Here is a 25577-nt window from a genome sequence, read left to right as displayed (position 1 = left end):
GTGTATCAGCCAGGCTGAGACAGCTTCCCAGGGTGGCGACAGTCTTATTGCAGCTTCACCCGAGTACTTCTCAGGTCTTTAAAAGATCAATTACTTGTTAACGAGCCTTTGTTGTGTTTTCACCCCTTCTTAGAGCCCCTCCATCTCCACTCCGCTTATTGCTGGAAGAATTAGCGTCCCCCAAAAATAATTTTATTAGACTCCCCACCCCCGAAATGTGGCTCTAGTTGCGCCTCTGATTACGTTGCTTACCTTTTTATCATTTTTGACGCCCAGTTTATAACATTATAAATCTACTCATTCATAGACAGGCATTCACTCCTGCGATGCACTGGGGAAAATGTGAGAACATTGTATTACCCAGAACCTCCCACTGCACTACCATTCCCTTGCCGTCACCCCATGGGGGACTCAAGGCACCCTAAGCAAGGTAGAGCATGAACGGCAAGCTGTACTCCAAGCGCCAACCTCCCGTACACCGGACCCTTAGAAATCCAGCACCACAACTACTGGCAACGGAGGGGTACTGATTTGGCCTATTCTATTGGCCAGTTTAACGGAATCAAATTAATAATGGTTCGGGTCGCCCCCTCATAATTTCAGTTTCATAATGAAAATGCAGACAAGAGCAGTCAGGTTAATACTGTGGCTCAGATTACGAGAGTGGTGATCTATCCTTCAGAGTTTTTCATTGGTTGCTGGCCCACGTCTAACTTTCTTGAGTTGACTCACAATGCACTCTGCACATCACGTCTGTGAGGTATGTGGCCTATGATGGGAAACCTGTAAACGATTCCGCTTCTTGCTTTTACACGTAGGCACACATTACAAGTGGCCCAGTATTTGGGTTGATATTTATCACATCTGATGAAATCCGACACCGCTGGGTTAGAGTTCACCCGGTGCAATGAATACCACCCATTTACGAGTTTGTTCTCAAAATGAGGAATAACGTGAATATGTTGGTGTTTATTGCACCAAAATCTGCACATCCAGATAACTATCAAGATTTTTTTGCTAAATTAATTTTGGCATGTTTGACCTGCCGAAATATATTGGGAGAAAGCTGCGTGAGTGTGATTTTAAGCACTTAACTTTATCGTATGTTTTACTGCAAATACCTGAATTATGCAGGACGGAGATAACGAGGGCCTAAGAGATTTGGTTGTAGAATCTTTACAAGTAAATCAGCTTTGATTGCAATATAGCCTAGGGAAAAGAATATCTGATCCCTGAAACATTTGAACAATCTCTCTAGGCCTCAAAGTTTAAGAGTTGTACTTTGTCTAATAAGCAGACCAGTACAACGGCCAACTAGTTTCTCTAGCGACTAAGCCAACCTATGTAATGATTTCACCACTACATGGACAAAAGCCATTGACAAAATATCCTTTGGCATCCTAAACAGAACCTGGGCAGGAACTGTGCTTTAACATTGGATGGCAGGTTTTTGGCTCACTATCTTAGGATGTAGTGGTTGGAATCTCAGTCACTCAGGTTCACAGCCACTGAATTATGCAGCTTTGCATTCAGGCGCGCCCAAAAACTATGATAGCATTTTGATGTACTGTTATTTTCTTAGCACTTCTGCCCCACTGTCTGGCTAATATAAATAAACACATTGAAGGTGAAGACCTATATAGCTCCTTGAAGATAAACTTGGGCCTTAGTGTAGTTTCTTGCCTGCAAAAAAAATAGGTCCTTCTCCTTTTTTTTCTGTTTTTCCATACTTTACGGCACTGACTGGTAATACTGCCCTCGGTTTTTTATCCTGTTGTAAGAATGTGTCCATTATTGTATTTCTGTAAACCAGTACTCTTGTACAGTGCTCAATTGCTCAGCAGCTACTTTTCTGCAATATAATTTTTCATATACGACGTAAATTTGACACAACATTAAATGTATGTATTGTCTCATGCAGTATCTGAATTTTTACCCCAGTGCCGCCCTCCAGAGTAAGACTTCACTTTGTTGCTTTGCTTCCCATTACGAGAAAAGTAACCAAAGGAGCGGTCTGGTTATCATTTGGAGTTTATGGGGCCATTCAGCACCAGTGGTAAATTATTGTAATCACCATGACTACCATGCGGAGCCTCGAGAAAAGGGCTTCCAGTGGCCGAGTAAGGAGCCACCCTTGAGGTGATTCACGGCTTGGAGATGTTCACAGATATGATGTGTGTGAATCGTGCATAGTTGCACATAGAAGTATGTTGTGAATTCTTGCATAGCCATTTGGTTGAATTTGCCTCGGAGTATGGTCGTGGATGTTTGCGAGACCTTGGTATATCATCAGGACATGTTTGATCTGCTTGTCAGCTGTTTGTGCCCAGTTGCATTAAACTCTTGTGTTTTGCTATGGAAAACTTGAATTGCGTCTTTTGTAAAAAGCAGTCTGTGCATTGATGAAGTAGATTTTATTTCATTAATCCTGACCTGCTTCAGAATCATCATAAGGGTGAGTTTCTGATGCGCTCTCTGTATGTGGTAGTTGGCCATTCTAAAGAAGCAACTGTTGTCCATATCAGCAACCACTCAATAGTCTGAAAATGTCCCTACCCTATTTAGTCAGATCACCTCGGAGAACAAGTGCTTTTCAATTTTCAGTGTCTGCTAGGCCTGGTTTGGAAGACAAAAGAACAACAATGCTTCTTGCAGTTCTTTTGGAAATAGCAGACTCTCTTTCTGGCATAGAGTGTTCTGGTTCCAGTGGTAGATTGCTCAAGTAGGGTTTGAACTTGGTGGGGTGCGTCCCTGCAGAGGGCGCAATGTTCGTATCCCATAGCAGCCACTCTTTGGTGGTCAATAAAGATGGCGCATGCTGTAGACAATTAGAAACAAGCATTGGCATAGCCAATAGATCTCGCCTTTGGGACCTTATAAGTATTTAGTTATGCAGCACAATATACTTACTGAAATAACATTAACTGTTGCATGGCTAAACACATAAGTCCCAAAAGCAAGACCGATTGGCTATGCCAAAGCTTGTTTTTTTTTTGCTTGTAGAGAGAGTTAGTTATTCCTAGAAATGTACCAAGCACTTTGCCATCAGGAATAACATCAGTAGTTATAGATTCACCAGGCCGGCATGGTATGATGGACCTGCCACCCCATATTTTCCCACAGAAGTGGCTACTGCAGTGTATGAAGGGGCCGTTTCGGGGTGCAGCGGAGAATTTGTGCAACACTGATGGCCATGCTTACATTACATAGCTCAGCTGTGGCTGATGTGGAGGAGGCTTCTGATACGAAGTTCCTACGTGGGAGTCTGCCGCTGTCGACCGGATTTACATCGGATGCCGATTGTATAGGTGCAGCGATGGGATATCTTCCGTATCGCTTAGAATCCTTGCCCTGAGAGGGAAAAATTATTTCTGCTCCTCTCCGATGCACTCTACTTTCCAAAAGGAAAAAATACGCTCCAGGGTAATAAGAAAACCGCGTCACTTTTTGATGACCCCTAGCCTTGGAATTCACTCCGTGACTACATTTACTTTGATCCGGTCGACGCCACGCGGCCCCACAGCCCCACCTTAATTCCATTAGGAAACGAATCCACTTCCTTGGACCGGATTTTCCATCTCAATTGGAAAACTGTCATTTTTTAATTAAATTGACCTTCACTGCAAAATTTATTCTGCTTCCTGCTATTTATTCCGATGGGCCACTGAATCGAAAATTTGACCATCTAGAGTCAGCCCAGCTCTACTATCTCAGAGCTCGTACCTTCCTTGTGGTTCCACCTGCTCCTCTTCACTCTGCCCTGATGAAGGTGTAGCCCCGGACGGGGCCACACACCGAAACGCGCGTTGGCGTTTGTTCCATCTGTGGAACTCTCCGAATTAATCCGGATTCTCCATCATTGGTACCCAGAACCATCTCTGCATTGTGTTGTGTGATGTATGAATGTTACAGTATGAATGTTATAGTATGATTGGAGGTTTTTTGAATGTGTAGTTGGAACCACCACCCTTTGTGTCTTTTTGCTTCTTTGTTATTATTGTGTATATATTTATTATCAATATTGTATTAAAAGTTTACAAAAGAAAAATGAAGCTAAAAATAAAAAATCACGTTTATAAATCAGAAACTATGGATTCTTGAAGTGTCCTTCATGGGTTCTGGGTACTATTTGTAATATAGCGGACCTCGCTGAGGCCCTCCTTTAGATTGCATTGGGCAGGTTCCCTTACCTTGTCTGATGTGGAGGAGGCAGCAGGAGTATAATGTCTGTGCCACCTGTGCTTAATTATTACCTTAGCATTTGCATATAAATATCATGCCCGAATCACAATACTAAAAAGTTGCGCAACAGAAAAACTAAAATGATTAAGGGTATTTCCAATCTAATGCCTAGGCTACTGTCACCCTGAAAAAGGTTGTTGAATTACCCGTCCAGGGTGGGAAGAAGAGAACATCCCACAAAGTTGGTTGTGTTTCAATGGAAACGATTTTTCCATGAGGAAATATATTTCACATGCAGGAAGATTCAGAAAAGGGGGTGGTGATGAACAGAGTGTCTGAATTAAGCAGACCACTCTTACCCAGTCCAAAGATCAGGGCTTGATCCATCACCGTTTTTTAGCTCACTGCACCATCCCAGCTCAGAACCTGGCTACATGCAAATTAGTCTGTTCCTGTCCCAGTGCATGATGGGAACAGGGCAAACCAAACTACCAAGCCAATTCTTATACTGGGAAGGAAACAAGCTACCGGGGACCGGTTTCTGGCATTTCAGCCATCAGGATTCAAGCAAGCCGGGCCGACGAGGCTGAAATGCCAGAAACCGGTCCCCGGTAGCTTGTTTCCTTCCCAGTATAAGAATTGGCTTGGTAGTTTGGTTTGCCCTGTTCCCATCATGCACTGGGACAGGAACAGACTAATTTGCATGTAGCCAGGTTCTGAGCTGGGATGGTGCAGTGAGCTAAAAAACGGTGATGGATCAAGCCCTGATCTTTGGACTGGGTAAGAGTGGTCTGCTTAATTCAGACACTCTGTTCATCACCACCCCCTTTTCTGAATCATTTTGTCCACCATAAGCGTGGAAGGGTATACTCAGATGTGAGTCCCTTGCTCATTGCACCATCAGGATTCAAGCAAGCCGGGCCGACGAGGCTGAAATGCCAGAAACCGGTCCCCATTAGCTTGTTTCCTTCCCAGTATAAGAATTGGCTTGGTAGTTTGGTTTGCCCTGTTCCCATCATGCACTGGGACAGGAACAGACTAATTTGCATGTAGCCAGGTTCTGAGCTGGGATGGTGCAGTGAGCTAAAAAACGGTGATGGATCAAGCCCTGATCTTTGGACTGGGTAAGAGTGGTCTGCTTAATTCAGACACTCTGTTCATCACCACCCCCTTTTCTGAATCATTTTGTCCACCATAAGCGTGGAAGGGTATAGTCAGATGTGAGTCCCTTGCTCATTGCACCATCAGGATTCAAGCAAGCCGGGCCGACGAGGCTGAAATGCCAGAAACCGGTCCCCGGTAGCTTGTTTCCTTCCCAGTATAAGAATTGGGTGGTAGTTTGGTTTGCCCTGTTCCCATCATGCACTGGGACAGGAACAGACTAATTTGCATGTAGCCAGGTTCTGAGCTGGGATGGTGCAGTGAGCTAAAAAACGGTGATGGATCAAGCCCTGATCTTTGGACTGGGTAAGAGTGGTCTGCTTAATTCAGACACTCTGTTCATCACCACCACCCTTTTCTGAATCGTTCACATGCAGGAAGACATGCCCCCAGCGCCAACTGTACAGGAAGTACAGTTGTGAATGTGGAAATATCTCCGCGTATAACCTAAAAGTAATTCACCAACGTTTCTTAGGAATATGATTTTTGCGAACACTGTTGTACATTTCCAGGCGTACCTTAAGAAACCGTTGTGAATTCCAAAAAGTCTGAAATCTGCACCCATACAAGTTCAGAGACCTACAGAAGCAGATTTTCAACTTCCATCCTGTTTACTGCTGCCACTTAAATTGTCTACTACTGCATGTATGGTCTTCTGCCCTCCTGAAGAAAGTACACCCTTTCGTAGTCCGAAGAATGGATTAAGCATTTGTTACATTGTTACTATATTTTTTCTTTTTGTTTTATGCAATTGCTTATTTAGACTATTGTTTGTCATTTCGCTTTTCTTGTTACATTTTTATCATATAGATTATATGAACCCGTTCTTAATAATTGCTGCATTGTTCTAATATTTAATTGCCTGTAATAGCGATGTTTGATGACTTTTTGTCAATAAACTTTTTCTTGAACTTGAAGCATTTGCCTAATGTCCCCTGCTGCAGAAGGACTTGTCAGACAACTCTCTAATGAGTTGAGAACAATTAGAGTTAGCACTTTACCAACAGTGCCAACACTACCCTTGGTTGATTACACAACATACTTCTTTTTTTCAGCTTCAGTTGTGACTTGTAGCGATCCTCCGAGGATACTTAATGGTGAACACAGCAGTCAGCCTCCATTTCACGTCGGAGCATCTGTAACTTATCGTTGCAAATCTGCTAACTTTAACCTACATGGAGATCCAACAATCCGTTGTCAAAGTGATGGAACCTGGAGTTCACCAACTCCAGAATGCAAAGGTATGGAATTGACAATTTGTGTTTTCCAATATGCAACACAAATGGGGTTTCCCCATATTTAATGTTTATGTAAACATATATATATTGAGTAGACATTCTCACATTAGATACAGTGCTATGTTTAAATACAGACTAATTGTTGCTCAAGTCAACATGCTGCATTTGAAGATATGTCCATCTGATAGAGACTACTAGCCGCAGATTCCTTAACGTAGAATTATCCCCAGGCGTGAGACTGGATCCGGAAAACGTTTCTGCCACAGCAACCCTGCGCGCCGGGGGGACGCACCACGTGACTCTGCCCTGACGTCTTCCGCGTTCGTGACGTCAGCAAGGATACATAAGTCCTGCCCCGGCGCGCCTACGTCAGTTTTTTCTCTTTTCCGCATGCAATGCAGGTCCGGATTGTGTCCTGGCCTGTTTTCAGGCCTTTTCTTCTTTTTTTACGCTTTGGCGATAGTGGAACAGTGTGTGAATGCCTTCGGGCTTCAAAACGTGTACCTCCTGTGCACGTCCCATGTCGGCAACAGCCTAGGTGAGCACCACGACTCGTAGAGCTGCGATGCCTGCCAGCACCTTAAGCCTAAATCGCGGCACAAGCGCCGGATGAAGTTGCTCTCGGCATGTTTGTCCAGGTCATCCCAGTGTCTGTCCCCTACCTCTGAGGCGAGGAGCCGCCGGTTTCGTCTGCGACATCGTCTCTCACCACGGCCCCAGGGGCATGGCTCACCGGTGGGTGGGTCCTTCAGTTTGTCTCCGATGCCCTGTCCTCCTTCCATGGTGGGTGCCGGCTCCCCCCGGGACATGCGCCCCCCGCCTGTCGCCTTCCTACCTGCTGTTTCCCTGCACGGAGGCTAGATGAATGGAGAAGGGGCATGGATATCTACATGGCAGCAGAGAGGGTCACATACAAAGCTAGGGGTTGTCCCAAGAAGTTCACTAGAGTTTGGGGGAAATGGAGACGATATCATGGCTTGGATGGGGGACTGTGAGAGGAGGAGGAGGAGGAAAGGCCACTCTGTTATCCCGGTTACATGCGGGGAGTTCTTGGACTGATGTGTGCAATATAGAGACAGGTGGGGCATCATTGTATCAATGTGTAGTGCTACTTGTGGGATTATGGTAATGGCGGGTGGGGGGTGGAAGGGGGAAGGGTATGGAAGATGGATTCATGTGACATGCTTGTTATGTTTATGCATTTAAAATAAAGCAAATAATTTTTTTTTTTTTTAAAAGACTGAATAGCTCTGACTAAATGGTGTTCCTGAAACACTTTAACGAGTAAATATATTTTCCTTCTTTTTCTTCTCACTTTACTAAAGGCATTTTTAATGAAAGCTTTCTCTATCAGATGTTTGTAGACTCCTTTGCCGAAGTTTTTTTTGTTGCAAATTTTGTGTTGGGCTGTTTACCCTTGTAAAACTTTTTGTCTTGTGAACTCACACAGTGTTTTCTTTAATCCCGTACAGGTAATACTAAATTAAATTTATATGGATTTTTCTAGGGGGTTTGGTGTTTACAGTTAAATAAATAAATAATATATGTATATATCACTTTCAGCTGTTCATTTAATGACCGCTATCAAATTTTTAAAGTTATATATCTCATAATTCTGAACAACCTAAAGCAGCTATTTTTAACCTTTTCACATATGTGGCCCCCAATGAATCACTACTGGGAGCCGTAGATCCCCCGACTAAGCAATTTCTCTGTCTTGAACCTCAAATTAATAGAAATAAATACGTAAACACGTACACATCAAACAAATACACAAAATGTTTTATTGAATTTGCAAACAAAAATATGCAACAATTTAAATTTAAATTTTTAGATTCTAATTTCCTACACTTTTTGAGAGCGTTTTAAAATGTTCAATGTTTAATTTTGCTTTTTTATGCATAGGTCTATACCTGCTAGTTCATTTTTTAAACCTTTGCGGACCCTAGGTGTCTGCGGACTATAGATTAAGAACCACTGACTTAAAGAATCAGTTAGTGCAAGACAAAGCTCTTGCAGTGCGATTAGCTCGTCAGAATACCAAGTGAAATGCTGTTATTTTGATTCATTTTTAGGGCACGCGCCTGCATTGTAGTGCACAGCATTGCTCGCTCAGCGAGAGCCCTTTTGTATGGGGTTCTGAAAGCTGCTCACCACCTCGTGCGTGTGATCAGGCTTTCGCTGGCTGCTATTGGGTTTAGCCTGTTTTTTAAATAAGAATAATGCACGCAATTGGGCAAAGGCGGCAAAGGTGGGCCATGCGGCACCCCTCCCAAAAAAAAAACATTAAAAAAAGAAATGGCTCCGGGGGATGGGGTCCCCGGGGCCAGAACTGGCCACAGGAGGGGGGCAAGGCAGCTCCCCTCCAAAATAACAATATTTTAAAAAAAAAGGGCCATGCCCCGGGGGATGGGGTCCCCGGGGCAAATTATGGCCTCTGGAGGGGGGCCACGCAGCTCTCTTCCTGGTTTTTTTGTGGTTTTTTTTTTATTAAACATTGGGGGCAGGCCCTGGGGGTGGGGTCCCCAGAGCCAATAAATTAGTAAAAGAAAGGGGGCTACACAGCCCCCTTCTTTAAAAAAAAAATGGGATCGGGCCGGAGGCCATGCCCCTTTTTACAACACTCTGCAACACAGCTCCGTGGCACTTACTGGAGGTACCTGGTGGGCTAGTTGGCCACCAGGGGACCTCAGGATTCAAGGCGACTTAATCCCCCAACTTAAAACACGCCCCGGGGCGCGTTTCCACAGTGGTGAAGGTAGAGGGCGGGGCCTGAGGTGATATGTATGCAAACGCACCCTGTGGCGCGTTTTAAGTTGGGGAATTAATTCCTTTTCAATCCAGAGGTCCCCTGGGGGCCAACTAGCCCACCAGGTACCTCCAGTAAGTGCCACGGAGCTGCGTTGTAGAGTGTTGTAAAAAGGGGCGTGGCCTCTGAACATCTCTCTGCAACGCAGCTCCCTGGCGCATACTGGAGGTACCTGGTGGGCTAGCTGGCCGCCAGGGGACCTCAGGATTCATGGGGACTTAATCCCCCAACTTAAAACACGCCACAGGGTGCGTTTGCACAGTGGTGAAGGTAGAGAGCGGGGCCTGAGGTGATGTGTGCCAACACGCCCTGTGGCTCGTTTTAAGTTTGGGAATTAATTCCTCTTCAATGCAGAGGTCCCCTAGTGGCCACCTAGCCCACCAGGTACCTCCAGTAAGTGCCACGGAGCTGTGTTGCAGAGGGTTGTAAAAAGGGGCGTGGCGTCTGAACACCTCTGTGCAACGCAGCTCCCTGGCACATACTGGAGGTACCTGGTGGGCTAGTTGGCCTCCAGGGGACCGCAGGATTGAAGAGGAATTAATTCCCCAACTTAAATCGCGCCACAGGTCGTGTTTGCACACATGTCACCTCAGGCCCTGCCCCCTTCCTTCACCATTGTACAAATATTCCTCTAAAATCAGCTGAACAACTAATTCCGATTTATTTACCTGTTATCACGGGAGAACCCAGTGCTGCATCTTTTAGCCCAGCACTGACCCTGAAAAGTAATTTTAAGCGTACTTAGCAGTAACTTGTATTTCCTTCCATAGGAATCCATTGTGTGGTTTTCACCAGAAAAGTTTCCAAGTGTCGATTTTTGAAACTTACAAATATTCCTCTAAAATCAGCCGTACTATGAATTCCGATTTACTCACCTGTTATCAGGAGAGAACCCAGTGCTGCATCTTTCATCCCAGCACTGATCCTGAAAAATAATTCTAAGTGTACTTACCAGTAACTTGTATTTCTTTCCATAGGAATCCATTGTCTGGTTTTCACCAGAAACGTTTGTGTCTATTTTCAAAAACTAAAAGAATTCTTTAAAAATTGCCTGCATGACTTAAACACATTCTTTCAACTGTTTACAGGAGATGCAGCAGTGCTGGATCCAGGATCCACCACTGAGTAAGAAAAGGTAATGATAACACTACTTACTTACTAGGTGAATTTCCTTCCATAGGGTGACATTGACTCGTTTCACTTGGAAAGTGTGGAGTTTTGGAACTTTAAAATATTCACCTAAAATCATCCTAACAACGAATTCTAATTTACTCACCTGTTATCATGAGAGAACCTAGTGCTGCATCTTTTAGCCCAGCACTAACCCTGAAAAGTAATTCTAACCATACTTACCAGTAACTTTTATTTCCTTCCATAGGAATCCATGTCTGTTTTCACCAGAAAAGTTTTTGTGTCTATTTGTGTCTATTTTCACAAACTAAAAATATTCCTAAAAAAGTGCCTGTATGACTTAAACGCATTCTTTCAACTGTTTACAGGAGATGCACCAGTGCTGGATCCAGGATCCACCACTGAGTAAGAAAACATGACAATAGCACTACTTAACTGCTAAAGGAATTTCCTGCCATAGGATAACATTGGTGATTCTATGTGAAAAAATTTCTAAGTGTAAACTTTTAAAATACAATAATATTCCTTAAAAATCACTACCGTAACTAAAACGCTTTTACTCAACCGTTTACAGGAGATGTCCAAGAACTGAATCTAGGATCCAGTCCTGTGGTTAGAAAAGTAATCCATAAAGTAACTAATTGCATTTAACTAGAAATGCACATTGAGGTCAATGTTGCATTGTGTTTGAAATTGTGTTGCCCATTACAACAACTGTAACTACTGTACTTAAAAGTCTATTGCCTATTTGCAAAGTATTTAAACTAAAGTAATTAATTCTGAGAAAGTATATTTTGTAATGTATAATGTAATTTAAAAAATAAAATATCTAAAAATAAATAGTTTAAAAAATGTAGTAAATCAGTATCAAAAAAATAAATATAACAATTAATATATTTAAAAATTGTCATTTACAAAACCTTTGAAATTCACTGAAAAAAACATAGGTTTCAGGCCTGATATGGTTAGGAATTCGCATTTAAAAAACCTTAAAAATTTACTGAAAAAACCATAGGTTTTAGGGGTATTATAGTTAGCTGGACATTTCACTTGTTCAAACACCATTGAAATTCCTCCGATATAGTTAGTTGTACTCACTATATCTCGCGCGCCCGCAATCCACTGCTGATGATGTCACATATTACATCATTCATGACATGGTCAGTGACATCACTGATGACATCTCAAATGACATCACTGATATATATATATATATATATTATTTTTTTAATTCCAAAGGACAGTGATGTCAGTATTGATCCAATTGTATTCTATAATAGGTTTTTACTAGCTCATAAATTGAAATTGTATCCAGTAATTTTACCTGTTATTTATGTCCATTGTAAACCTTTCACATTGAATGCACTTGTCACGTTAAGCATTTGAAAAAACAGGCACAAAAAATGGTTTAAAAGGTACCTCCCTCGTGTATAGCGCGTCATGTGATCCAGACACCTTGGATGTTGAAACACGTCAAGCCTGCTGAGGTCTTTGCAAAAGCAGAATAAAACTTTTTTGAAACTGCATCAGCTGGGTCCGTGCTTCCCTTTCTTGGCGAAATCGGCGAGGCAAAGGTGGAGTGCGACGCATTGATACAGCCAGTTCTGACTCCTCCGGTTGAACACGGTCCCCCTCTGAGGAAGACAGAGCGTTGCTGCCGCCAAAGGAGCCACTGCTTGGGATCAAGCATCAATCACAATCCGGGAGGATTTCTGGCGTCAAGGCCCCCCAGCAGAGTGATTCACAACAGCGATACCCCTCAGCCACAAGCAGGTAGGCGAACACGGGTCAGAGGGCGTGGAGGGCGCCTGTCCTGCAAGTGGAGTGGAAGGGGGAGGCTAGTGCATATTGAGAAGCTAGGTCAAGAGGTAAAGCAGGGATACGAGAGGTGAAGCCAGCACGAGTCTGGGTTGCTTCACAGAAGTATCCAGTAATTTGTGAAAATTGGCTCTTGCAAGCCACAATGTCAGCCAACGCACTTAGAGAACAGGAGGAGGCGGCAGCAAACATGTTTGACACAACAAAGCTCCCATAATGGACTCAATCTCCAACAATGCAACACAAGGGGCTCGTAATCCAAGCATAAGGGAACACTTCAAGCTATTGGAAAATACTTTGCGAATGGAACAAAACAAATGGTGGGAGGCAAAATCTTTACAATGCTACCTCGATTTGGGGCTAGTACCAAGATGGCTGAGGATACTAATCGCCCCAAGTTACGAGACACCAGACAGAGACATGATCAAGGAATGGGCAGAAACTAATCTAGAATCCTCGCGTAGTTTGCTGATTATATTAGTGAAATATGCCAAAAAGGACCGGTTGAATCGGCAAGAGCAAATAGAGAAATTAAATGGTGAAATCAGTGCATTGAATCAAACAGAATAAGCCACCAGATTGAAGGAGGAAGTGAACAAGTGATTGAAGAGGGAAGAGAACAAAATCAAGGAAAGGAAAGCGTACAAGTTTCACCGAGAATGGACACATTTTTACCTTGGCAAAAAAATCCGATGCAATGAAAATATCAAAATTTGAAGACAATCAAACTGATAAACAAAGTCGACTGGATGAAAGAGCAGGATATGGGGGTACATCAAACTCCGATTTAAGCTCTGCCGTCGAAAGTGAAACAGAAGTGGAAACTTGCAGACAGGCAATGATGCAGGTACTAACTCAAATATCACTCACAGATGAAGTTGATTTTTTTTGCCGTGAAAAGTTACTATCTCTGCGCCCCAGAAATCAGGCAAATGAACAACAAAGACCAGGACCATCAAACGCAAGGAAAGAAGGCGGGCAGCCAAACGAAAAACTAAACAGCAAAGGACAACAGAAGCGGCAAACAAGGAGAAACTGGAGACTGTAACTGCAGGCCTTCACAACGATGCTCCAACAGTTATAAATCTAATGGAGGTAGTTCTAAACAAAGCAGAACAACAATTGCTTGCACTCGGACTGTCTTTCTGTCTGGAAAGTTCCTTTGACTATGCGGCCACAAGAATGGACGTTTACAGAGGTGTACGCAAATTGAAACTCAAAAAATACTTCCAAACCCAAAAACGAGCGAAAACCTACACAGTAGATGCCCAGGATGAACAACTAAATAACCCCCCCCCCCCCCCTCCTCACAATTCAATTTTAACTCTTCTGATTTGGCAACACTGCGTGATATGCAGTAGCTGATGGATGAAAAGAGAACCTGGAGTCCTATTATAGAGGACACGGAAATCACCAGTATTGCTATTAGACCGTTCATCACAAAGTCATCATTCAAACCACGTTCAATCCTTTCACGTTGAAAGACTATCGATATCTTCCATGACCAGGTGGTTACTAGTATAATACGCCTCAACTACCAAATCCATAACACCAAGAAGCGCAAGGCAAATAAGCAAGAACTACAATATCACCAACTAATGTCTAAACTTAAAAAGAACACTGAGATAGTTGTCCGCAATGTGGACAAGGGAGGCAATTTAGTTCTTTGGAACATCAAGGACTATGCGCAGGAGGTCTTGCCAATTTACTGATATCAATTGCTATTGTCGGAGTGATATTACAAAGTTGAGAAAAATCAGTAATTAGTACAAAAGCAAACTTATAGCTCGGAAGAATGCGGGACTGCTGTCATCAGTTGAATTAAAATCTTTGAAAAATGAGACTCCAGTCACACCGATCGTGTATTTCATCCCCAAAATACACAAACATCCTTTACCTCTCCCTGAAAGGCCCATAATTTTGGCCAAAAAAGTCTCTTGGAGAATACTTCGAAATATCTAGATTTTTATTTACAGGATCATGTCCAACAATTAACGTCTTACATCAGAGACACTGGTAAATTTGTGGCCAAGATGTTCAACTTTGCCTGTCAAGATGATTACCTGCTCATCTCAATGGATGTAACATCCCTCTATACATCCACTAAACATATGGATGGTCTTAACGCCCTGCGATATTATCTTGCAAGGAGAGGATTGGACTATACCAAACACAATGCTATGTTAATTGACATGGTGGAATTTTGCCTGTGCAATGATATATTCATGTTTCAAAACGGTATATAGATGACCTTTTCATAGTTTGCCAGGGAACCAAGGCAGAAGCAGAGTGATTCATTGAAAAGTTAAACATCAACCAGCTAAAACTACAGTTCACAGCAGCAATAAGTAGACACCTCATACATTTTCTAGATGTGGAGGTTTTTTATTACTGATGGAAAATTAAAAACCAGACTCCATCGAAAGCCCACTGCTGGAAATGCTGTGCTTCATGCCAGCAGTGCACACCCCCAACACCTGATACAGAGCATCCCCTAGGGCAGAGGTCTTCAAACTTTTGAAGGTTGAGCCCCCCAGCTGATTTTTTTTAAATGTCGCCCCCCTCCCACCACCTGACAGAAATTTCTGGAATCTGGTACACTACATAATCGACCGCCACCCGCATATCCCGGGCCATATCCGTCAATGTTCAAAACAATGAGTGTTTTCTCCCTCTCCATGAATTCCTTCACTACCACTCACGAACAATGCACCTCATCTCTCTATAGCACCTTTCTGGCAAACATAATTTTTTTTATAGTGCTACTCATAGTTTCCTCATACTTGGGGGCATATGTACAAGCCTCTATAGAAACCACACCGTCACTCTTTACGACGTTGTGGTGGCGATAGGGGTGTTGCCGTATTTACAAGGGAGAGTTAAGCCACTTAACTTGGCTTAACGCTGCCTTGTAAATAAGGCCCCCTTTCATGCTATAATTAGCGTGAAAGTGTGGGCAGTGGGTGTTGCGGTGGGCGTTCCACTGCAACAGGCACTAATTTTGATGCTGCGCCCTATTTACAAGAGCAATGTAAAAGGGAGGCAGCGTTAAAATTAAGAACAGGGAAAACCTGGTCTTAAGCTGGCGAAACTAGAAGAAATGCATAATTTCTCCTCATTTCTGATTCATCCATGTGTGCTGCCTTGTGCAGCACACATGGAAAAAGCAAAATGCCTTGTATTTGTAATCATTAAAAAACATTAATCCATTTTGTGATTTCTGTGTGTGCTGCATTAAGCAGCACACATGGAAGTGTGACAAGTGGCATTTAAAGATTGTTTATGTACAGGAAGGTCCCCCTCCTGTACATAAACAATCTTTCCCCCGCACTATGGTGCAATGGTGTCTGCGTTGGCTCTACACTGCTAAGTGTAGCGCCAGCGCAGGGGAAACGCAAGGCTGCACCATATTGTTGTAAATATGGTGCAGCCTTCCGTTTCTGAAGTGGCGGAGAGAGGCCTTAACCCATGACTGCTAACACCTCACTCCGCAACTTCCTTGAACATATGCCCCTGAGTTCTTTGATCTGCATGGTATACCTTCTTTGTAGCAGGCACATTAACCCTCTGTGCTGTGAGAGTGGCAGGAGTGCTCATGTGAGTGCACAGTGAGGTATGCAACAGTGTGAGAGTAGGGTAAGTGGAGTGACTGCAGGGTGAGTGAGGTGAACATATGAATTTGGGTGTTCATGTTAGTGCAGAGTGGGACTAATGAATGCATGGTTAGTGATGGGCTTGTTTAAGTGAGATTGCAGATTGAGCAGTGAGGGGGACAGGTGAGTGAAGTGTCACATGAGTGCAGGGTGGGTGGTGTGCTTGTGTGGCTGCAGGTTGAGGTACAGGGAAAACCGTGCACGTGCATTGTGAGAGCAGAGTGATCACTGAGTGCAGGGTGAATGGTGTGAGTGCATGGGAGCCAGTGTGAGGGAATTGGGATCACTGTGAGTGTAGGGTGAGCATGAAAGTGAAGGGCGAGAATGAGGAGCAAGTTGTCTGAATGCAGGGTGCATTCCCAGACTCTTGCATTAACTCAGCATGCTATTGACAGCAGCGTAGGGTTTCAGATATGTTAAACTATTGCTATTGCTATTATGGCATTAACCAGGGATCGAGGGTGGAGGAAATAAATACTGGGCTGATCTTGCAACAAACTTCCAGTTTTGTGATTACGGTTGCCATCTCATTATTTTGATGTCCCAGGTGGTACAAAAATAAGCAGTCACCTAAAGCTCTATTTTTAGCACTTATCTGTGCATACTCTGAACAGCAAATATAAATAGAAAGCACTTTAAATTGTGTTTTAGGGCTGCCTGAATGATATGACTGATAATAAAAGGGAACTAAGACAGAAAAGTCACATCATAAATGAATACATACTTCTTTATTTATAATCCATATTTAGTGTCAAGAGAAGCAATTTGCAGGTTGTTTAAACACCTGACTGGGATTTGTTTTTTGGCATCTTAAAACCCTTTTAGCCCTGTGATCATTGCGCTCCTGCAGGTGTAATTTAAAAAGCAACATTGTCGCCTTCTGGGAAGAGCTAACCCTCCCTGGACAGGGTTAAATTCCGAGAGCTGAAATGCTTCAGCTGCAGTGGGAGGCAGGAAGCCTTCTCTGCTAAAACTGAAAACAAGTAACAGACATTCATGTCATCTGCAGTGTGAGGCAAAGAGTTTCCTCTACTATGAAATCATCGCTTTCAGTTTTAGCAAAGGGTGCTCCTTGCCTCCCACTGCAGCTAAAGCATTTCAACTGTAGGAATTAACCTGGTTAGCTCGGCTGAAATTGCAATAGCATGGGTACTTCGTGCCCCATCGATTTCCCTCCCTCCCCCTCCAACCTTTAATCGTTGCCACTGAACAAGCCCCCACTGCCCCGGAGAGTTGGCAGCACCAAATGGCCCAGCAATGTTACAAAAGCTCTCCTACCTGCTGGCAGGCGCACAACGTCCATTGGACTCAAAGGACTTCAGTCCCCAACCACTCCCCCCAGCCCCCCTGTTGTGTGTGGCAGCCCGAGATGAGGCAGCTTCCCGGGCACACACACAGCCGCACCCGAGTACTCCACAGGTCTTTTAAAGACCTTTTGCTTGTTAATGAGGCTTTGATGGTTTTCACCCCTTCTTAGGACCCCTGCAACTCCACTCTGCCGTTTGCTTAAAGAATCAACTCATCCCCCCCCCGAAATTTGACTCTAGGTGCGCCTCTGCCTGCTGGTGAAGTAGAATTGCGACGATGTGGGACAGTAGAGGACAAAGGTGAGATTTTAGGGTGAAGTGCGCGCCCCCCCCCCAGGGGGGCGCGTCCCACAGATTGAAGAACTCTGCCCTAGGGGAAAATGCTCCGCTTAAAGAGAATTTGCAGTTGATTTAAAAACTGCCCAAGTTAACAGTAGGAGGAGGTTCTTAGAAAGGGGCTATACTAGCAAATGTTTAGAAGCAGCAGTTGCAAAAAGCAACAGGGTCCCAGGGAAATGCTCCTCCAGAAACAAAACAAGGATGACAACTCCAAGAGTGGGGATGGCGAGTCTTTTAGATTTATTCTTCAATACAACAGACAAGAAAAATCTATAAGAAAAATAATACGGAGAAATTGGCCGTTAATGCTGGGGGACCCCATTATAGGCCACTTATTGCCAAACAGGCCAGCAATTACCTACAGCAGGGCACCTTCCATGAAGGATGCCTTTGTGCAGAATGATCCAAGGGGCCAGCCTAGAGGCACCTGGCTTAGCCTAAGGAAAGGTTTTTTCAATGTAAGGTATGCAAGGCCTGTCAGTTCGGAGTCAGCGCAACCACATATAAAACACCATTTAGTGCACAGGAGAAGATTATTGAAAAATCACTGACTTGTAAATCAGATCATGTGGTTTGTGTGCTGGAGTGCCCTTGTAACCTGAGATATGTATATATGGGCAGTACATTCCTACAGGGGCACAAAAGGGTGCTCCAGCACATACAGTCTATCAAAAATAAAGACCCGACATACACAGTGGCCCGCCATTTTAATTAAATACATGAGGAGGACCCCAAACATGTAAAATATTTTCTAGTTGATTCCATTCCCCCAAACAAAAGAGGAGGGGACAGAGACAAAGCCCTAAGACAACTAGAGATGCAATATATTTTAAATCTGGATACCAAGCATCCAACGGGCGAGTTGGAACTGCAACAGCTGGGTCCGTGCTTCCCTTTCTTGGCGAGATTTCAGCCCTGGGGAGCCCATTCCCCCGAGACCAGGCCTTCCGAATTGTTTTTAAAAAGATGGGAAAGGGAGCTTCCCGTGCATTATGATTTATTTTAGCCCCAGGAAGGTAGTGGGCGACGGGGGAGGCGTAGGGCCTCCCCCATATTGTTTTAAAAACAAATGTATTTAATGGATGTACCCCCAGGAGGTAGCAGTCTCTGGGGTAGTGGGAGAGCCGCGAGGCTCCCCTGCATATAATTGCATCACTGCCCAGGTAGGTTGCTGTCCCTGGGGCTTTCAATAGCCAGAGGAGGCAGGCCGTCCAACCAGGATTTAGCCCATCTAGGGTTTTTTCGAAAAAGACACACGGAAGCCCGCACCGTAGTCGCGTGGATCCCTCACCCACCATCCCACCATTTCCGGGTGGTCAAGGTATTCCTATCCTGCCCCCATTTCTTTTTTTTTTTTTTCCTTTTTTTGGGGATTCAGCATTAAGCTGAATCCCAAGATGGCTGCCAACCCTTCCTGGTTGAAGGGTTGACAGCCAATCAAATTTTAGTAGGATTCACTAGGCCACTGCAAGGAACCGCGTCCTGAGATATCTATACTTTTTAAAGATAGATATCTCAAAATCCACTGAATGGATTTACACTAAATCACACATTTCCTTTCCCAGCACTCCACCTCGGAGAGCTTGATGTTTAAAACCTTTATGTCCAGGATCAATCCCGAATCGTTCCCTACACTCCGGAAAGAAAATCCAAGAGGCTGCATAGCACTATGATCAGTGGGCACCATGTGCCTTTTGGACTGTTATTCCCATGAGTTATGGGACTCTGTTTCACAAGTGCTACCTATGGTCTTGGAGGAGACCCAAGCCATACTCACTCCGGCTATTGCTGACAGGCGAGATGCGGCTACATTCTCTGTAAGAGTTGGGCTCAACACGACCGATCCACTTTGCAGAGCAATTTCATTGTTTGCGGCCTTGCGGCGCCACGCCTGGCTTAGAATGACTGGCTTTTCCGAGGCTGTCCAGGCTTGCCTCAAAAATGCGCCCTTCAATGGCTCTCGCCTTTTTGGAGAGAATGCAGATTCGTTGCTGTAGCGCTTTAAGGACAGTAGAGCTATGTTCAGTTTCTTAGACTTCTTTAGGCCCCATTGCCAACCCCAATCTGCTCTCACCCTTTTCATGGCCATGGAAGGGGTCTCCAGCCACTCTCATTCCATCCCAACCACCATGGCCAACAGGCTTACCAGCATTTTTGTGCCCAAGAGTGTGATTCCCATAAACAATATGGTACAGACAGCCACGGTCGGCTGTGTCCTCACACCACTTCCCTGGCAGCCGCTTCCTCCCCACCTATTTAGTTTGCCCTTTGACCATCATGGGCACTCAGTGGGAGGCAGGATACAACATCACCTTCCCCACTGGCGGTCAGTGACATCAGATCGCTGGGTACTCCAGATGACCAAAGGAGCTGCTTCCTCCCCTTTGTAACTATCCTGTCACCCACTTACGATTGGCTGACGTAGGACCCTCTCTCTTGCTCTTGCTCTTGCTCCGTCAAGAAGTGCAGGCTCTCCTAGCCGAGGGAGCCACAGAGAACGTGCCTGCTTCAGGAGTAGATTGTGGTTTTTATTCCTGCTACTTTCTGATGCCAGAGGACAGACAACTTTGTCCTAAACCTGGGAGACTAGATGGTAGCGTGGGACTTGCAGGACATATACTTCCACATTCCGTCCTGCTTTTGGCCTTATCAGCACCCCTCGGGTGTTCACAAAAGTGATGGCGGTGGTTGCAGCTCATTTGCAGAGGTCAGGGTTCCAGTCTCCCCCCTACCTCGATGATTGGCTGTTGAAGGCAGGCTTTGCCCAGGCAGTAGTCTCCCACTTTCAGACTACGGTAGCCCTCCTGCACTCGCTGGGCTTCACTATCAACATGCCGAAGTCACGCCTTACTCCCTGTCAGACGCTTCCTTTCATCAGAGCTGTTCTAGACACAGTGAACTTTTGGGCCTACCCTCTGGAGCAGCGAGTTCAGGATATTCAGATTGTGATTCCGATGTTTCAGTCTCTATTCTGGATTTCAGTGAGACTGACTCTGAAGCTATTGGGCTTCATGGCCCTCTGTGTTCTGCTGGTTACTCATGCTTGTTGGAATATGCAGGCTCAGCAATGGGACCTGAGGTTCCAGTAGGCACAGCATCAGGGTAATCTCTCCAACATGGTCCAGATCTCTCTCCCTTCCCCAACCAGAACTGACAGTAGTGACCGATGCGTCACTAATGGTCTGGGTTGACCATCTGGGAGAGGTGGAAATCAGACGTCTCTGGATCCAGTGGAGTCCAAGCTCCACATCAACCTGTTGAGGCTCTGTGCGATTCGCTTGGCATTGAAAGCTTTTCTTCCTTTGATCAAGGGAAGATTGGTGCATGTGTTTACGAGCACCACCACCACCATGTGGTATTGCAACAATCATGGTTTATGTGGGGTCATGGACCCTTTGTCAAGAGGCCCTGCATCTCTAAACATGGCTGGAACGTCATTTCCCGAGTGGTTCATTAGCTGGCGGGCTCTCTGAACGCAAGAGCAGACAAACTCAGCCGAAGATGCCTAGTGGATGGCCTCTCTATCCTGAGGTTGTGCGAGGTCTCTTTCAGCAGTGGGGAGAGCCTTTGTTAGATCTGTGTGCCACCTCAGAGAATGTGCAATGTCAGCAGTTTTGCATGCTGCAGTTTCCAAGGTAATGCTCGCTCCGAGATCCGGCCTTCTGTATGCCTTTCCAAAAAAAAACTTTCATGTCCAGAGTTCTCAAGAAGATCAGGAAATACCAGTCCCAAGTCATTCTTGTGTCTCCGGAGAGTCTGGTAATCCGAGTTCTGAGCATGCCTATTGGTCCTCCAGTCAGGCTGCCCCTTCGAGAGGATCTTCTGTCGCTGCAACAGGGGAGAGTTCTGCATCCGAACCTGAGCATCCTCAACCTTCATGTGTGGAGATTGAGCGGCAACAAATGACCGCTTTCGACCTTCTTCCCTAACTTTGTAATGTTATTCTGACAGCCAGACATCCCTCTAGCAAGTCCGTATATGCTTTCTGTTGGAACAAATTTGTGTCATGGTGTGCTATCCACAATGTTGACACTGTTTCTCCACCTTTGTCTAATGTTCTTTTGTTTACCTTGCCTTTGCCCCAGCAGGGCTCTTCCTTGGGCACAGTTAAAGGTTGTCTCTTTACCGTCTCAACATATTTGCGATTGCCGGACCAACCTTCTTTCTTAGTCACCAGTTGTGGCTAGGTTCCTTAAAGGCCTGCTTTATATGTTTCCCCTACACCATTCATCATGCCTCCGAGGGACCACAACATGGTCCTCACCTTTCGTATGTGTGTACCATTTGGAGCCTCTACACAATTGCCTTCTTAGGCTCTTGACAATAAAAACTGCTTTTTTAGTTGCCATAACATCGACCAGGATTGTCAGCAAATTGCAGGCACTCCCTGTGCACCCTCCTTATACCATATTCTACCCGGATAAGCTGGTTCTCCAGACAAGTACTCCTTCCTTCTGAAGGTTGTGACTCCTTCTTGTAGTCCAGAACATCACCTTGCCTACCTTCTTTGCTCCGCCTCATCCCTCCAAAGAGGACTCGATCCAAAAAGAGTGTTGTCATTCTACCCTGATCACTCAAAAGAAATCTGGGTGGACAATCAATTCTTGAGGGCAATGTAGGAGCCAAAAAAGATACAGGAGTTCAGGAAAGGACCATCTCATGGTGGATTGTTCCATGCATTAAAATCTGCTAAGCATTGGCCAAGCCCCCTGAGGGCTTTCAAACTCACTTCTCCAGAGCCAAGACTGTGACCATTGCATTAGCGCATGGCATCCTGGTCCTTGACATCAGTCAGGGAGCAAGGTGGGCCTCACTGCACTTGTTCACCAAGCACTACTGCCTGGACAGTCGGGTCTGTCGCTGATGAGCACTATGCACGTTCGTTCCTTCAGGACTTTCTAATTATAATTGGCTTTGCAGTCCCACCTACAGGGAGGTATTGCTTGGCTGTCTATTCTAAGGTAAGGTATATTCAACTAGAAGTTTCTATCAGATGAATAAGTTACATCCCTTCAGTAACCCCTTATCTGGTAGACCCTCACATCCTGCTCACTCTGAGAACCAATTATGATGTAAGGGAGACCCTTATATCATAATTTTCACACCAGTGGCGACCGTGTTCATCACGGCTCCTCGCTTCTGGTGTGGAAAGTCGCCACAGTAACTGGCGTCAGCATGACGAGGTGCCGCCTATGTAGGTACAGCGCACGTCACATCGGCGCGGATGAGGCTAGAGCTGAGCTGAATGATGCCACCTACCAGCGTGCAGGAGTACTGCTCAAAATGTTTCCTGATTCAGTCTGACGCCTGTGGATATTCTAAAGTAGGAATCTGTGGCTAAATAGTCTCTCTACCTGTTAAGGTGTTACCAGAGGTAAGTAACTTGTTCCAGTATGCCACTCCACTCTACGCTATTCCACTGCAAGTCACTCCACTCTCCTCCGATCTCTGCCACTCAACTGTACGCCGTAGCACTCTGTGTTATACCACTAATACCAACTCTGCTGTACACCACTCCACTCCATGCTATTCCACTGTATGCCACTTCAATCTACCCCATTCCACTGTATTCTTTTCCACTGTACGCTATTCCACTATGTTCCACTCCAATCAATGCCCCGCTATTCCACTCTGTGCCACTTCCTCACTCCACTGTGTCCCATTCCACTCTACACCACTCCACTGTACGCTATTCTGTCACTCAACTCTATGCCACTCCACCATACTGTACAACACTCTGCTCCATGCCACTCCACTGTATTACACTGTAATCCACTCTGTGACACACTACTCTGCAACACTTTCCAATACTCAACACACCAATCAACTCCAGTGTACCACACGCCACTTCACTCTACAGCACTTTACTCCCCTGTATGCAACGCCAGTCCACTCCACTCTACAACGCACTACTCCACTCTATACTGCGCCACTCCACTGGACTCCACTCTGCCCTACTGCCCAACACTTTAGCCTGCTCTATGGAAATGTACAACAGTCCACTCTCCATTACCAAACTGTACTCCACTCTATGCAGCTCCACTCTGCAATACTCTATTACATTCTGTCCCACTATACAACACTGCAGTCGCGGCCGGCATGACTCGTGGGTGAGGGGAGGTTTAATTTGAATTATATATATTTTTTTAAATGACTTCTTAGCTGCCCGATCTGGTCCTGCATGCAGCCTACATGGAGAAAATGGCAGAGTGTGCATGACTGGTTTGGTCGACCCCAAAGGGCCGACTAAACAGTCAGAGCCCACAACATTGGGATAGCCACTCCTCCCCTGCCCTGTTGCAGGACCGCCCACCCCCAACCAAACCCTTCTTCTGTCTCGCAGTGTGAGAAGCAGTAAAATAAAATGGTATACTATTTTATGTTACTGCTTCTGGCACTGCGAGAAAGTAAGTGGGGCAACGCTCCTCCGCCCACATGGAGGAGCCGCCCTTGCCACACTGTACTCCACTATATGCCCCTATATTCCACTGTAGAGCTCTCTTCTCCACGACACACCACTTCACTGTACTGTAGAGAACGACACTCCAATTTATGACACTTTACTCGACTATGTGCTGCGTCTGTCCAATCTGGTGCACTCCACGCCACTGTTCTATACAATTCGCCGCTGCACTCTGACACTTTAGTCCCCTGTTACTTACACTTTTTATTGAGATTTTACAAGACTTACAAACAATTTATAGCCCCATACATGACTGTGATTCTTTGGTGGCCACCAGATCTCTATTTTACCTTTAGGAAATACATTTCTATTTTTAACTGTCCTCAAGCTCTGCCTGTCCATGTCATTTTAGTCCGACATTCAGGATGAAGTTGTATGTCTTGGGCGTGTAACAATTATGTAAACTAAGGAATTAACTAGCCATTGTCCTAGTAGATATGAGTTATAAGCCTCGAGTTCAGTACAAGTCTATTATGGCAGGTAGGGTCGCAGTGCTTGAGAGGGAAAAACAGAGTGTTGTAACATGAGCACCCATCCTAGTGGTGGCCCGGGAACGTGGGGATCCTGTATCCACTACTGCTCTGGTGGGGACTCTGCTGGTCGGTCTCTCTCTCTCTCTCTCTCTCTCTCTCTCTCTCTCTCTCTCTCTTCTCTCTCTCTCTCTCTCTCTCTCTCTCTCTCTTCTCTCTCTCTCTTCTCTCTCTTCTCTCTCTTCTCTCTCTTCTCTTCTCTCTCTTCTCGTCTCTCTCTCTCTTCTCTCTCTCTATTCTCTCTCCTCTCTCCTCTCTCCCCAGTATCTCCAATCAACTGTTAGCCATTGGCACCCTATGAAGGCTTTCTACAGGTACAAAGCCATTCCTTCTGCCATCTTCCTGGTCACAACTTCTGCCCCATCTGTTATGTGCCGGAGCCTCTTGACTCTTCCAGTTGCTTACTAAGTCTCTGCCAGCTACACCCAGTGCATGATCAAGAAAACGAATTCCCATTCTCTGTCCTTGCCTGCAAGTGTACAGATCTAACAGACAAATTTCTGCTGTGCCATGTCCCATCTATCGAGGGTGCTGTCCAGGTCCACTACTCCCTCCCAAATGAGGCGATGTGCTGGTACAGCCACACCATGTGAGGAAAGTCTTTGTCCACTAAGTGACACCTGGGGTATTTCTGGGTCTGAGTGTGCAGCATCATGTTGATTTTGTGTGGCATGAGGTATGTCATGTGCAAGCAATTTAAGTTCATGTATTTAAATCTTGTGTTCCTTGTTAGTGTGTAGGACTGCTCCAGTGTCTGTGACCATGCCTTGTAGCTCAGGTGTCTGCCCAGTAGTCCCTCCCAGCACTCTCGGACATGCGGCAGACCATCAATGTGCATTGTCAGTACCACAGCCAAGAGATTGGTCGATGGCCATCTGCAAACGTGAGCAGTGTTTGTAGCATGTCGTCTGTGCCAGGTTCTTGGTCTGTGTCCTCCTGCAAATTT

General features: G+C 45.1%; 1 protein-coding gene across 10 annotated transcripts in view; it reads left to right on the top strand.

Annotated features, from left to right (window-relative positions):
* Nucleotides 1-25577, top strand: part of LOC144755518 (complement component receptor 1-like protein) — a 962117-nt gene that overhangs the window by 659670 nt on the left and 276870 nt on the right. For all 10 annotated transcript variants that reach the window (XM_078644512.1, XM_078644516.1, XM_078644510.1 and 7 more), the window contains one exon: nt 6399-6584. In XM_078644512.1, coding sequence (XP_078500638.1) covers nt 6399-6584 — 186 coding nt within the window. The remainder of the gene's footprint in view (nt 1-6398; nt 6585-25577) is intronic.

Source organism: Lissotriton helveticus, chromosome 5_1 (assembly GCF_964261635.1).
Source record: "Lissotriton helveticus chromosome 5_1, aLisHel1.1, whole genome shotgun sequence".
In the NCBI taxonomy this organism is placed as follows: Eukaryota; Metazoa; Chordata; class Amphibia; order Caudata; family Salamandridae; genus Lissotriton; species Lissotriton helveticus.
The sequence above is the reverse complement of the archived record's forward strand: the minus strand, read 5'-3'. Positions and strand labels throughout refer to the sequence as shown.